The following is a 16,400-nucleotide window of genomic DNA, read 5'->3' as shown; positions in this document are numbered from 1 at the left end:
TGGATATGTGTGTGTGTATATGTGTGTGTGTGAGTATGTGTGTGTGTGTGTGTTCAATGCAACAACAATGAAATCTATTTCTTAATCAGCTGGAAGCATTCCACATAGAGATCTAGGTACCCTACATTGCATTCACTTGCCGCTAGCACAGTTACTGCAGTGAGTGCATCATCATCATTATCATCATCATCATCATCATCTTCATCATCATCACCAACACCACTGCCGTCATCATCGCCGTCAGCAGCAACAGCAGGAGCCGTAGTAGAACGGTCGTGTCGTCGAACGTAAGAGCAGGTTTGGAAGTTTGCCAGGAGTGATAGGAAGGCTATGATTTAATGTAAATTCTGTTTGTTTTAATTTTGGTGTGTGTGTTGAGGAGTGGGGTAAGTCTTAGTTGTATTAAACATGTGACAAAAACTTACGTAATAAATTTGTAAAAAGCACGCATGCGCACACTAACACATTACACGGAATTACTATATATCATAATGTGAGCGTTTTATATATACATAATACATACGTGCACGCATATACATACACATATATACAGATAGATATATGTGTATATATATGTATATGTATATATATATATATATATATATATATATATATAGATGTATATATGTATATATAGATATGTACCTATGTATATATACATGTATGTTGTATATATATATACATATGAATATATGTATGCGTGCTTTTATATATGTATATATATATATATATATTCGGAGTTTTATCATGGTTACCGAATAATTTTCACATATATTTACAGATAAATTCCTCTATCTACATAATACCGAGGTGTCTTTCATTCTTCTGTTGTCTTGCAATTTCTATCAATATATATATATATATATATATATATATATATATATATATATATATATATGCATGTATATTTGGTGTAAACGTGGGACAGAATGAACATCGATGACTATTTATATGAAAAAAATTAAGTCTACTCGAGTTTGGGAACATTTTCTTGCTATGGCGTTAACTAGTATACTTAGGCTAATGTATATTTACTTACGTTGCCAGATAGACATCAATTTGTAGTCGATTCTAGTTTGTGCTTCTCTAATCGATCACGAAATGTTGTACAGATAATGGAACGTGACACAGAGGATTTGCGTACGGAAACGCGCAACTCATTCTAATTTTGATAAAGTTTATTATCATTCCTAACGGAGGTTGTTCATTACTCATGAGACCTCTGATATTTCGAAAGAGCTATGAGGTTGTGGTATTCATGCCATTCTTATATATGGTAAGAGAGAAATGGTGGAATAGAAGTGAAAATGGTTTCAATCTTGATTCAGCCCGGATTCTGGATTAGGGATTAAAACCGAGTTAGTGACAAATTCCCTGCAGGTAATCTGTTTTAATCTTAACTGTGATGGATGTCAGGGGTGGGAATGGCTGATTATATAGCAGTTGCGTTTTAGAAACGTACAAAGCTTTATGATTTGATTGGGATTATTCGTAGGAAATAGAAAGTTAATTCTATGGGAAATAGCAACAGATATTGAACTGCTAAAGCAGAGAAAGAGAGAGAGGGAGAAAAAGAGAGAGAGAGAGAGGGACAGAGAAACGAGACAGGGAGAGACAAACGGGAAGACAGAGATAATGAAAAGTAGTGTATGGAGGCATATGTGTAAGATAACGAGGAGAGAAATCAGGCAAGAGGAAGATCATTTTCTTGATTGCTGAATTTAGAAGCATAAGTTTATCAAAGTGCGTATGTGGTTTACAAACGCAAATGCTCACACACACAAGCAGACCGATACACACATGCGCAGAACCACAAACACTTAATTCAAATCTTCCGCCATAACATGATTGTCGATATCACAGAATAAATAACATCAATGAATCTATTAAATATATGGAACTATGCTACATTCATTCCATGAAAATTCTAGATTAATATATTCCAGTTCACAACATTATATAGAAGTCCTGATCTTTTTAAAGATTGAATTTCAAAGCTATGCTGAAACAATCATGTCCTGAATCACTAGACTTTTATCGCTGAATTGTTACAGTGAAGTCAATCAACGGTGTTCTGTTAATACCCGGAACAACATAATATTTTACACAATATTATTCTAAAGTAAAACAAAAAATGTTAATAGAATTTGAGAATGGATGTTTAGAAATTTAGATCCGTTGTGGAGTTAAGAATGTGTTTATTTCATATTATTGGTCTGAGCGACCAATAATATGCCTTACGTTTAATGCTGCAAAGAAATATAATTCTAAAATCAAAACCTAGGAATGAGTAGAGTGGAAGCATATACCGTTTCTCTTGGTGTTATGTGAATGAGAAAATATTCGTTCCTTCTCATAGGAACTGGCAAAGTTTCCAGCAAAGTTTTATAAACGAATCTATTGTTTTCTTCCAAGCATCCATTATTTACACCAATAGGAATATGTTTGAATATATTTTCAGTATTCTTCTGAAAATTCATTGAAACATAATAAAGAATAATGGTTAAAATTATTTAGAATAATTTTTGCTGTTGAGCTGATCCGGGTACAGGTGATTAAACATATCTTTTAATTGGAGATAGTTCATCAAATGTCTACGGGAGAATACATCGATACAAGTGACTGCATAAACAGAATTAACACGTAGAGTGTCTATGTGTGCGTGCGTGTATATGTGTGTACGTGCATGTGTGCGTGCGTGTATGTAATGCCGCTATTTGAATAATGTCCTAAGTTTGACCATTACTCCATCTTTATTGTGAAGCATTCTGTCGACAAATTAGGAATTTGGTCCACGTTTTCAAACTATTGAAATTTCGTTGAGAGAAATGTGGTTTCATTATTAAATAGAACAAGAGATTACATTTACACTATTTCAAGGAATTCTCACTCAGGGAATAAATTGATAATTAAAAACATATAATTATCATTGTGCTAACAGAATTATGCTAAGTACTGGGTTAGAAAGCAAATATTTTCAGTCTAGGATTCCAAATTTTAAGCTAGAAAAGCTATTTTGCAAAGTATATAACGCTTTGTAGCATTTTTATAAAAGTGAAGTTAAACAAATATTTCAGTAAAAACAAGCCAACAGTTCCCAGGGGTAACATAACTTCGACAATTGTTTTCTCTTCATATTTCTTATTAAGTGGAGAATCGTTAGAGCCAGTTATATTATATTGTTTTGCAAATGATTGAAATAAATGAACAAAAAATATAGAATGCCATTACGTTATTTTAGAATTCACAGCTATACACGTCTCTATCTTTGTATTTATACAATTAGAGCACAATGCGTATCCTATCGTGTTTATCATGAAAATAATCAAATCGAGTTATATTCATGTGAAAGCCTCTGAAAACTTACATATATAAATCTACTCACACGTTTATGTAGAAAAAATATCCATATAGACACTGCGACAGCGTCCCCTCAGTATATATATATATGCATAATGTTTTATGCTGAGTATTGGAATACCATATAATTTCAGTGAAGCTATTTTTGTATCAAGAGAACTGTGGAACTAGGCATCGAATCATGAACGGCTAGATTGCTTTTAACTCTTTCCACATTTACTACAGCTTAAATAAATAAAAAAATAGAGTTCTATAATTGTTTTATATATTATCTAGCATGTAGATGTGTGATGTATGTAAAACATCCATATATCGCATAACAACAAACTAACGTTTAAATATTTTAATTTCAAGATGGCTACTAACACTATTTTCGTCAAGCTGCATTTGTTTCGAAACAAGAAATATTAGTATTTTGCTTTTGATTTTCAAATATTACAATTATACTCCTTACTTTAATAATTTAGTGATAATAGTATTATATTAGTTTTAAAACTTTTACTTTCACAAAAGTTTAAAAATAACTTATTAAAAACGCCTATTCAAACATCGCTCATAGTTATGCAAATATTTTTATATATTTTTACAAGCTTGCATTTACTAAATAAGGATATACAAGAGTATTATTACTTATTAGAAGAATGTTTTCAAAATTCGCAATACATCCTGGAATTCTTAATTTATTTTGTCACAATCTATATCTTAAAATTCTGACAAAATTACAAGAATTTTTGAAATGTGTTTTCCTGTCTAAATTATTATCTGTTATCCATATTTTCTATATTCTCTTGGAATGTTTTGAGATTAGATACACATTCTATATTCATAGATACATACTGAAGTTTTGTTTCTTTTCGTAAAACAATTTATTTTGTTGGTCTGGGAATTAAAAAATAAACAAATGAAGAAACAAGCAGAATGGAAGATACAACTAAAATTCTTTCGAAAACCAAAAATATTTTCGATATTTCTACCTGCTACCACTTATTTCTTCTGAAATCAATATGTCTGACAGCAACTCTATTGATGTTTTTTGTCTATTCCTTACCCCTACAGCTTCCTGTTGCTTCGTCCCTAACTCTCTTTCTATTGGTATTTTTATGTTTATCGCTTAGACCAACTGCTTCCTGTTGCTTCCCCCTCCAACTCTCTCTATCTCAGAAATGTGTTAGTTTGAACCGCGTTAATGGTGATATTACAAGGACTGCTAAGGTCGAGACAGAAGTCCCGATTAGAAAAATCCAGAAGAGTATTCTGTCTACAACTTGGGCTACTCGTCTCCATTCCTGCATCATTTCGTAATCCCTATCTTCTCTTTCGTGTTTGTCGATGATTCTTCGCAGGGCTTTCAATATTTCTTCGTTGGTGCGCGCATGAGACCAGGAGGTCCGCTCTGAGTGTTTTAAATTGTTTTCGTTCTGGTGTACATTGTGCAAGCATTCAGATCTTTCGGCAATCCGCGTGCCGTGACACTCCACTACTGTAACTGTGTCGGTGATCTTGCTGTCTAACTGGATTTCACTCTGAAGTTCTTGAGCAATATTTTCAAGGGTGAGTTTCAGGGAGACATTCCGAATGAAATGACCATCATCGGAATAGCAGTGGCTGTAGGACGGTTCACTGCTGACACAGAAAAAGTGTGAGAGCTTTTCGAGGAAAACCTTTCGTATCCAGATGGGAACACCATGTTTACTTGGTCCACGATGGTGAAGGTTTAACACTAGAACTGTCATAATGACAGATACTGAGGTCAAGGACATTACAATGGTCAGGTATATACCTAGAAACAAAGAGAAAAACAACAAATCATTTTTTAGAAGACTAAATATTTTACAGACAGGTTACTTCATCGAATTTCAATTTCGTAAATAACTTTAGATACATTTTAACAATGTTTTACATGGTTTTCTTCATAAAAATATAGTTTCGAAGATATTTTAGTACAAATTTGTGACAAATTGTTCGAAAATATAAGGAAACAGATCGTGTCGTATAGCCAGCTGGAGACGACGTCTCCTGGGACTAAATTACAGCAATATTCGTCCTAAACCAGGATTGCCATGTTACGTTGGCAAACAGTCTTCATTACAAAGTACTGTTCTTGAATATCACTCGTTGTGAAATTTTGAAATAGATTTTTTTTAAATGTGTAACATTTTTTAAAGACTTTTAAATATAATTTCCGGTTTTCTTAACGGAAATAAATATAATTAAAAAACGTATTGCAAGAGCAACTTACAATTTAAAAGATTATTTCATACTAGAACATCTTAATATTGTCTCGAGAGAAGAGGGGAATACGATATTTCATTTGTAATCACTGGATTCAGTTATGGTAGTTGATTTAGCTATAATAAGACGGACGTTAAAGGATGACGATAATGATGTATGGATGTGTGTGTGTGTATGCGTATATATATATATATGTATATATAAATATATATATATATATATATATATATATATATATATATATATATATATATATATATATATATATCAATAATTTGTACTTACTTATAAGTGGGACAAATTCTGAGGTTTCTGGAAGATTCTCTGCGACTGCAAGCATGAAGACAGAGAAAGCTAGGAGAACTGTGATTCCTAGGGCGATCTTCTCACCAGAATCTGGAGGTAGACAGAAGACTAACAGCGTTAATGCAGACATCATGATACAAGGAAACACTACATTGTACATGTAGTATAAGATCCGACGTCGAATGTGGACAAAGAAGGTCACATCGGGAAAGGGTTCCGGGCAGCAGCTGTACGTGACTACGTTGCGGACGATTTTGATGGACAGAAGCTCCCACTCGCCGTTGACCACATAATTAGAAAGGTCCACTTCACTGGTCTGGTTTGTTACATCCACTTGAAACCCATCGTATGTCCATGAACCAAATTTCAGTTTACACATCTGCTCGTCAAACGGGAAATAAGTGACGTCCACTTTGCAGGAACTTTGAAGCTTGGTTGGTATGGGCCAAAACACTTCTCCTGTATGTTTAACCATGGCGTTAGCTGGCATCAAACCCTCCGTGTATTCAGCAGCACTGCAAGATATCAAGCATATTATAATATACAATTAGGTATTTGGCGTATTTATTGTCACGTAGTATTTTATAAAATCTAAGTTAACGACTAATAACATATAAGATGATGTATTAAGATGATATAATTTTGCAGAACTAAAACATATTTACAACGGAGCAGAAGTTTATACCATGCAATTTATAATTTCCGTATTGGTAATGCATAGAATTCAAAATAGTACGGTGCAATATTTTAATATATGACATTCTACAAATGGCTGGTATCACGTGTACAATATACGATATTTCAAGTCAGCAACGAAATGTTTATGTGGTCAATCGACTTGCTAGAGATAGCATTAAAATCCCCTTCTGTTTTGAAATAAGATATACACATTCGCCGATTCTCACTTATCGCGGTGGGGGGGATGGTATTAGAACGTAAAACCCGCGATAGTCGAGTGATTCCTGTATATATGTGTGTATGTTTGTGTGTGTTTCTGCGTATATGTACAGAGGCATAACTACATCAACAAAACCACATACATCAACAAGCGCATGTCTGGCACATATATACATACGTGTACCCCCCTCCCCCACACTCACATATTCATATGAGTGTAAGCGTGTGCGCGCGTGTGTATATATATGAATATATGATTATAGATATCCAATAATAGGTTTACAAATCCATGCATATAACTGCGAGAGAAAGATAGAGACAATTACGCGTATACACGCATACACCCAGACACACATATAAATATATGTATGTGACTATAAGTGTGTCTGTATGTATATATGTATGCGTATATATATGTATAGCTGCCTATATATATATATATAAATGCATATATATATATGTATATTCGTATGTATATATATATGCGTTCGTGTAGTGCGTCAATATGTTCAATTTCTTCAATTGTTGACCTACAAAATTGTATTCGTCGTCGATAAAAGTAAGTTTCTCTCTGAAACTAGGTCAAGCGGTGATTTACATCAAAGTCTGTTTATCATTCTTCCTAGACTGCATGTATCGCACAGATAACTGCTAACAATACGTCTTTGATTGACATAAGTTCTTTTTTTTTTTCATTATTTCTGTTTACCTTATATTATTAGCTTAGGATAAAGTGTCATCATCGTCACCGTGAATTATCGTCCGCCTCATCGTCATCATCGTCGTCGTTCGAATAGATGTCCTCATCACCGTCCGCCCTCTCCTCATCCTCCATCTCATCCTCCCCCTCATTATCGTAATCATTCTTCGCCTTCCTCCTCCTCCTCCTCCTTCTCATCAACATCATCATTATCTGTAGTAGCAGCATCACATTTGGGTGACCGTGCAGAGCATTGTTCTTCTACTCTCTGTGCATCCGAATACTTGTTGAAGAAATAAATTTAACCAAATGTCGCAAAAATAAATGAAGGAACGTGACGAAGCCGAGTAGAAGTATACCAATTTCGAACCCAAAGCTTCAGGTTTTGGTCAATGATATCGCTTAGGATATCGACCGAACCATGTGGTAATTTAACCAAGTGTTGCAAAAATATATGAAGGAACGTAAAGAAGCAGAGTAGAGGAATACTGATTTCAAACCCAAGTACAAGCCTTCAGGTTTTGGTCAATGATATAGCTTAGTATATCGACCCAACCATTTGGTTCATATATCCTTTTATCAATCCCCCCCCCCAAAAAAAAACGAATAACCAGTTTAGAACATAAAAAAGGCGCAACTAATTACACAAAGAGATTATGTCCGATGCTCCGTCGATTTTGATAATTTCAAAAATATTAACAAGAAAATTTACTGCCTCAGTTTAACATGACTTGTTGGAGGCATTCAAATTATGAGTTTCAATGGCGCTATAATTACATATATTGTATAATTTGCCAGTCACATTGCTGCTCCACCACAACCTGCTAAATTTGCTATCAATAAATCGAGTTGAATATAAGATATCTCTTTCAATGCGTTCGTTTGTGTTGAAGTAAGTCAATCGTCTTTAAGTAAATCGGTCTTTGCTTTGTCGCTCATCCAAAACTTGTAAATTACCGCACAGCAGACAGCTTTTCAAAATTAGCAACTGAAATCTTAAAGACCATATTATATCACAAAGACAACAACTACTACACCGCCAGTTCCACCACCAATACCACTACGACCACCACTAAGAGGACGACGACCACCACTAAGAGGACGACGACCACGACCACCACTACGACGACGACGACCACCACCACCACCACCACCACTATCACCGCCACCGCCACTATCACCACCACCACCACTAGCACCACCACCACCACTACCAACCACTACCGCCACCACCAAACACCACAACCACCGACCACCACCATCACCACCACCACCACCACCACTATCACCACCACCACCACTATCACCACCACCACCACTATCACCACCACCATTATCACCACCACCACCACCACCACCACTATCACCACCACCACCACTATCACCACCACCACCACTATCACCACCACCATTATCACCACCACCACCACTATCACCACCACTATCACCACCACTATCACCACCACCACCACCACTATCACCACCACCACTATCACCACAACCAGCACCAGCACCACCACTATCACCACAACCACTATCACCACAACCACTACCACCAACACCACTATCACCACAACCACTACCACCAACACCATCACCACTATCACCACAACCACTACCACCAACACCACTATCACCACAACCACTACCACCAACACCACCACCACTACCACCACCAATGCCAACACGGTGTATCTAAATACGTTTGGCTGAAATAAAGTTTTGTTTTCCGTTTGTTCTTTCGTATTTATTGATTTGTTCTAAAATTGTTATCAAGTAGTTAGCTATGAAAAATTAAAAAAAAAATAATAATAAAATAAAATGAAACGAAATCATATAAAATAAGTAAATAAAACACAATAAAAGAGGAAAGGAAGAAAGACATTTTTTTTCTTCAATTAGTTATTCAAAGCAAATTCTTCAATAATTTCAACTCAAATTTAACGAATAACTGGTCATTTGTATGAACGAATCTTCGCCGTTTGTAATCTTCTAATTATAGTAAATTAGCAGCGACTTCTTAATTAGCTGGTCATCCAAAAGTCTGTTGCTGAAGATGTGTCAACTACGTAACAGGGAAGATGAAGTTACTATGCGAAAACAATGCGTGAAAATCTTCAGAAATAAAATAATCTTCCACAAAAGAAAAATTATAAGAAATATGGAAGTAAAAGAGACGAAGACATCAAGAATATAAACGAAGAATATATATATAAAAATGAAGAATATATATAAAAAAATAGAATGGAAAAGCAAGCGTTTCCTTCCTTCTTTAATAAAGATTCTAATTAAAGTGATCAAAGGAAGATATTATGTGATATGAAGAATAAAAACAAAATATATGTGAAGAAAAAAAATATATAAATAATGAAAATCGCAGTAAAATTATATAATTTTTTACTTAAGAAAGTAATCTTTTCATAAATTAAACACACACAGATACAACTACATACACACACACACACACATACACACACACACACACACACATACATACGCAGAGTGTCCCAGAATTAACTATCTATTTCAATGAAGTCGCGCAAATAAAAATAAAAATAGAGCAACAAAATTTTATGTTTGTTATTTAATTATGATAAAACAAATAGATTTATAAATCTTACGTCAAAACTTCATTGAAAATTTTACAAGTTTCAAAATTATCCATTTTGAAGCATTTCAGGAGTTACCTCCTGCATTGCGATCTGAATTCTTTAAGTTCAGCTAAACTATTGCTCCATCCTGAGAACGGAGAATAGAGGAAATAACTGCAGTGAAATTGAAAAACAATTGCCGTGGACAGAAAAGCGGGGTCGAACAGGTATAAATAAATTGTAAAAAAATATACACTTATTTGCACCATGTGGAAAATATTCCACCAAAATTATCCGAATGATACTGGTATTATGTTTGCGATTCCCTTTTGTATCTTTTAGGATTCGTCCATAAAAGTGTTGAAATTCATTGACATTGAAAAGCTCTAAATATTAGCTTTGCCGGACCAACATTTTGAATATTAAAGATCACGTTACAGTTGAAATATATCAATTACACTCACATGTCGGGGCATATTCACAATGAATCCAACTTAATATATAATCAATATTTGGCGCTGGACACATGAAATTTGGCCCTCGTAATGATTTTAGTGTGTTGTATGTGAATTGAAACTGAAAATTTAACGAAAACTTTAACGAATAAAAAGGAAAGGATTTATCTTTAGTTAAGTTTCTTCTCTTTTCAAACAAAACATTTGATCACAATATCGATCTTCTGAATTGCTTTGTGACATTTGATAGCCATTATTACGTTTACAAAAAGGAGTAATTTCCATTTAGTGGGGCAATATTTTCAATGTCATTTAGTGAGTTTTTCAGTCGTAATTTATAGAATTTTCTCCCTTAAGCTGTAACTGTGTCCCATAATTCAACTACTGGATATATGCGAGTTAGATCAGTAAATATCGTTAATATGTTCTGTTTCCAACTTCGTTCATTCTTTTATTCTATTGTGGATTAAACAATAATGCTCTAAGGCTTATAATGAATACAGCTTTTCAGCCAATAAAGGTTTCAATTTGGGAGAGGAAACGAACTTCGGATAAGTGCCCGTTTTCTATTACAAAAAAACACAAAAAAAAAACTATGGTCTTTATAGTTGTTATGCTAAGAAGCTTACTTGCAAATCAAATGGTTTCGGGTTCAGTCCCACTGGGTGGCACCTTGGGTAACTGTCTTCCACTATTGCTTCGGCCAAACGAAAGGCTTGTGATTTGATAGACGGAAGGTGGAAGAAGTCTCTCGTGCATAAATGGGTATGTATGTGTGTACATATATATGAATGTGTGTGTATCGCCCTACTTACCCTTTTCTCTTTCTTCTCTTTATATGTATATATGTATATGCGTAAGAATGTATGTGTGTATGTATGCATATATATATATATAGAGAGACACACACAAACACGCACATACCCCCCCCACACACGCTGAATAAATTGTCGTCTAAATTATGCAGAAATGAAAATAACATTCACGTCTCATTTTAACAGTTATATCGACATAAAATTACATAAAAAATATCTTGAATTACAAAAGAGTTAATTTATTCAATAAAGTCGCCATTGGCTCCAACCACGACTTCCGGACAACTTCGAAATCTCCTGCAACTCTTGTGGACAGTCTCCTTGTTTATGTTGGTGAATGCTGCCGTAATCCTTCAGTTAATTTTTGGGTGTTACAAGGGGTTTTGCTCAACTCTGCCCCACACATAATAATCAAAGGGGTTGCAGTCTGTGGAGTTAGGTGGCCAGATGATAGGTGTCATGTGGTCTTAGAAATTGTCTGACGGCCTTGTCTGGGTTCTCCTGCTTGTGTGGCATGGTGCAGAGTCCTGTTGCCAGCCATAGAGTCTTCCAGCACACACCCTCTAGACATAGAGCAGACCTACCTCGTCCAGGTTCTTGATGTAGGCCTCAGTGTTGAGTCTGAGGCTGTGTTGGAAGACGAATGGAGGCATAACGTCGCCATCACTAGTGATGACTTCAAGCACCATGATTTTGACTGGATGTTTTATTTTTATCACTCTCGGTACATGCTTTGGGGACAAGGCAGAGCCAGTGGATGTTCTATGTGTTCAGCATCCGACCCTGGAAGAAAAGTCAAAGCCTGTTCGGTTGGAGAGGATGCTTGAACTTTTCAAAAGTTTCGTAGCACGGTCTTTCCTCTTCTCCTTGATGGCGTAGGATAATAATTGGTCCATACTCTCCTTGTATGAGGAATAGAGAATTTTTTTCAGGCACTACCTGCCTGAGAAGGAACTTGGACGCACTCCTCTCCCTGGCGATGGACCTAATTAACTTCGAGGGAACGTTGTCAATCATGGCCTGGAACTCACCAACAAATTCAGAAATTCTTTTTTTTACCAGAACTATCTGAGTGAGTTTTCTGAGCTACCGTAATTCCGTAATCACTATTAGATGCTTCCAAAGCTTTCCGAATGCTCTGCACTGTCCTCAAGTTGACAAACACTCTGAAATGTCCGTATTGGAGCTTCATAGTGCTGTTTTTCTCAGAGACGGTGCCCAAATGACCCTACTATAACATGTAGTCGACAAAATTGAAATAAATCAATGCGCTTGTACAAAATAAAAAAATCTACAAATCGCAACATATATATATATATATATATATATATATATATATATACATGTATATGTACGAATATATGCATATGCATATATCTATATATCCTAGGGCATATATTTTCAAGCATGAATGAAATTATCTGCACACATTACAGACCATATACAATTACTAGCAAATTCAAGACGGCACATAAAATGCTACACAACACACAGACAAATACACACACATGCGCACGCATATCTGTCTACATCTATCTTTCGTCATATATCTTTACCATATATACATATATACATATACATACACCTATACATATATACATAAAATAATTGCACGTAAATGTATATACATACACACATATATATATATATATTTATACACGAACACACACACACACACACATATATATATATAATATATATATATATATATATATATATATTATATATATATATATACACATATATATATATATATATATATATATATTTATATATATATGTATATATAAATATACGTATACATATGTATATACAAATGTAAATATATGTAGATATATGCATATAATATATATACACTTATATATATAGACACACATTCACACACATATTATATATATATGTGTATATATATATATGTATGTATATATATATATATATATATATATATTATATTATATATATATATATTATATATATATATATATATATATACATACAGACACGCACATTCATATATATATATATTATATGCGCGTTTAGATAAGCGTATACAGTGTATAAGTGCTTATATTAGTATGATACACAAAATGTTTAAAGTCATACCATATAGCCACATATATACACACACACTCACATACACACATGTATATAAACATAGAGAAGTATATGAAAACACTGAAACGCAAAGAAAGAACTCTAATTAATATGAGCAACCCTTCTGTTTCTCTTAAAAAAATGGAAAGAATCAGCACAAATAGACATTGAAAGAAAAAACTGATGTCCTAAACGAAAACAATACAAAATATACACAACAAAACAATAGGAATAAACACCACAACAGCACAAGCTATTGATTATTCTGACACAGTTTGTGAAAAATTAATAAAATATAAATTAAATAAAAAGATAAATTGAAAGCAAGGGATTGTGAAAGAGATGCAGAAGAAGGCGAACGTGAAGAATAAGAAGGAGAAAGAGAAGAAGAAGATGGAGGGGAAAGAAAAGGAAGAGTTGAAGGAGAGGAAGGAGGAGTAGAAGAGGAAGGAGGAGTAAAAGAAGAAGAAGAAGAAGAAGAAGAAGAAGAAGAAGAAGAAGAAGAAGAAGAAGAAGAAGAAGAAGAAGAAGAATGAGGAGGAGGAGACGGAAAATTCAAAGAAGAATTCGAAGAAGATAGGGGCAAAAGAAGGAGAAGTAGAAGAAAATTAAGAATAAGAATAAGAAGAATCGTCTGGTAAAGAATAGACAAATAGATTTCATTGTGTAGACTTTTGATTCCATGTTTGGCTGGAGGGCGTTTTGGAAAATTGCTATTCAAGACTGTTGTGTTAGAAATATAAATGAGACAACGGCGATTGAGGAACGCAACAAAAAGATTAACAAATAGGATGGCGTGGAGGGGGGTCTGTAGAAATATTCACCCAAAGAAAAATATCTAATCATCATCATCATCATCATCATAGTTGTCATTGTTGTTATCTTTATTATTATTATTATTATTATTATTATTATTATTATTATTATTATTGTTGTTGTTAATATTATCTTTATTATTATTATTATTATTATTGTTGTTGCAAATATTATTATTATTATTATTATTATTATTATTATCATCATTACTGTTATCTGCTTTGGCCTTTCTTCGTATCATCTTTCTCCTTTGTCAGCACAATCACAACCGATGTGGTACCAATTTCATCAATTTTATATCAGATTCCCTCTTTTTGACCCCCTCCCACGCGACAGACTCCTCCAACAACCGGCAACCCCCATCGTCCTGTCCGAATGCAGCAGTGAATAAAAGAAAAGAGGGGAGTGCGCATTTAGCAGGTTTTCTCAAGCTGTGAAACGTTCTCCAGAAAACACATTATTTTGAAACGCACTCGTTTTCTGTCTTGTTTTTCTTCTTAAATTACAAAAACAAATATTTAAATTTAAAAATATAATTAAAACGAAAAAACTAAATACCCCCACCAAAAAAAAATACAAAAGCAATTCTAAATGTTCACTTTTTTTTATTTTATTGCCTTTTCTTTAAATATTTTTTGTGGAGTATGTTTTTTGAATTGTTTTCATTTTATATATTTCTCAAGTAGTAACGAGAGATAAAAAAATAGGCACACACACACACACACACACACGTTCAAACACAAACACAGACGCGTACGCACGCACATACTCTACAATTAACGAAACAAAACAAAACTGACTTCTAAATGAATTATGATTGATTAATTATTCCCTTTTCCCATTTAAGGAGCGATATTTATCTTGTACTAAAAGCAATGTTCATGAAAAGACAAAAGAAACCCACAACCAAAACATGTAAAATGAATTAGACTTTTGAAACAAACACAAAACGTTCCGTCAATAAGTATTGAAACCTTTTAAATTTCTGGTTGAAATATATAAGCACCACGAAGAGTACATCTGACTGTGTATATAATTAAATAAAATTCAGGTTAAAAGCTTGTAGAATGTTATGCAAATCTCTCCCCCATCGCAGCCATGGCTTTGTGGTAAGAAGTTTGCTTTCAAACTACCTGGTTCCAGGTTCAGTTCCGCTGTGTAGCACATTTGGTAAGTTTCTGCAAAATATACAGATTTTTACAGTTCCAGTGATGGATTGGATCTTTAGTCTTCGAATTAACTTCCTACTTTCTGGTTTTAGGAAGCCTAATTTCTCAAGATTGGTATTTAGGCAGCGTGTTACATATCCCAGGGTCCCAATAATTACAGGTATAAACTTGAAACTGTAACCTGGAAAGAGTAACTGCAGATTTCTCAATAGTTCAGAATATGTTTTCTATTTTTTACTAATCTTCAGCTTTATTTTAACAACCGCTGAGCAGCTAATTTCCACAACTGTGCACCTTTTCTATTCTCTATCCCAGATCATTGTATCAGGTCTGTTGTGCTTACATTTTGTTGAGGTATTCACGGGGACATTTTCCACCAGTGTTCCTTTTCGTTATGAGTGGCTATACCTTCTACCATACTGTGGGTTCCCATTTCTTTGTCATCGGGTTTATCCTTCCGACGGATTTCATTATAGAGTGTCCTAGCTACAGCGTCATGTCTCATCGGTAGATAATACCCTGGTGATATGTGGGTGCTATCTTCAGTGTGAACAATACAAAGTCTGCAATCGGCCAGTTTCCACAATGCCCTCCCCCGATCTTGCTGGCCTTGTGCTAAAATTTGAAATCAATTACTTGTAAGGTAGTAATTAATGTTCATAAAATGCGTAACTTGGAAAAGATAAGACGAGAGAAAGGAGGCAGCTTTATGACGGCAACAAGTTGATGTTTTATGAGAGAAATAGTCAAAAGTATCAGCTGTACTTTGGAGGTCTTCAATTATAATCACGGTTTATGATATGATGAGTGCAACTTGTTAAGCAAAAAACAAAAACAAAAAACACAAAGTTGAGACGCAGATTTATTACTAAGTGCAAACTGAACGAAATTAATTATCCGGATTAATTTGTTTTTATAAAAGTTCGGAAAACTGCCGTTATAATTAGCTCCAGAGGGAATATATA

At 34.3% G+C, this 16,400-nt stretch overlaps 1 protein-coding gene across 3 annotated transcripts in view; it reads right to left on the bottom strand.

The window, feature by feature from the left end:
- Positions 1-900: 900 nt before the first annotated feature.
- LOC115218048 (neuronal acetylcholine receptor subunit alpha-2-like) overlaps positions 901-16,400 on the bottom strand; it is a 129,595-nt gene continuing 114,095 nt past the window's right edge. For all 3 annotated transcript variants that reach the window (XM_036507880.1, XM_029787807.2, XM_036507879.1), the window contains exons 5-6: positions 5,878-6,413; positions 901-5,140 (exon numbers count right to left, since the gene is read on the bottom strand). In XM_036507880.1, coding sequence (XP_036363773.1) covers positions 4,518-5,140; positions 5,878-6,413 — 1,159 coding nt within the window. In that variant the 3' untranslated portion in view covers positions 901-4,517. The remainder of the gene's footprint in view (positions 5,141-5,877; positions 6,414-16,400) is intronic.

Source organism: Octopus sinensis, linkage group LG12, assembly GCF_006345805.1.
Source record: "Octopus sinensis linkage group LG12, ASM634580v1, whole genome shotgun sequence".
Lineage (NCBI taxonomy): Eukaryota > Metazoa > Mollusca > Cephalopoda > Octopoda > Octopodidae > Octopus > Octopus sinensis.
The sequence above is the reverse complement of the archived record's forward strand: the minus strand, read 5'-3'. Positions and strand labels throughout refer to the sequence as shown.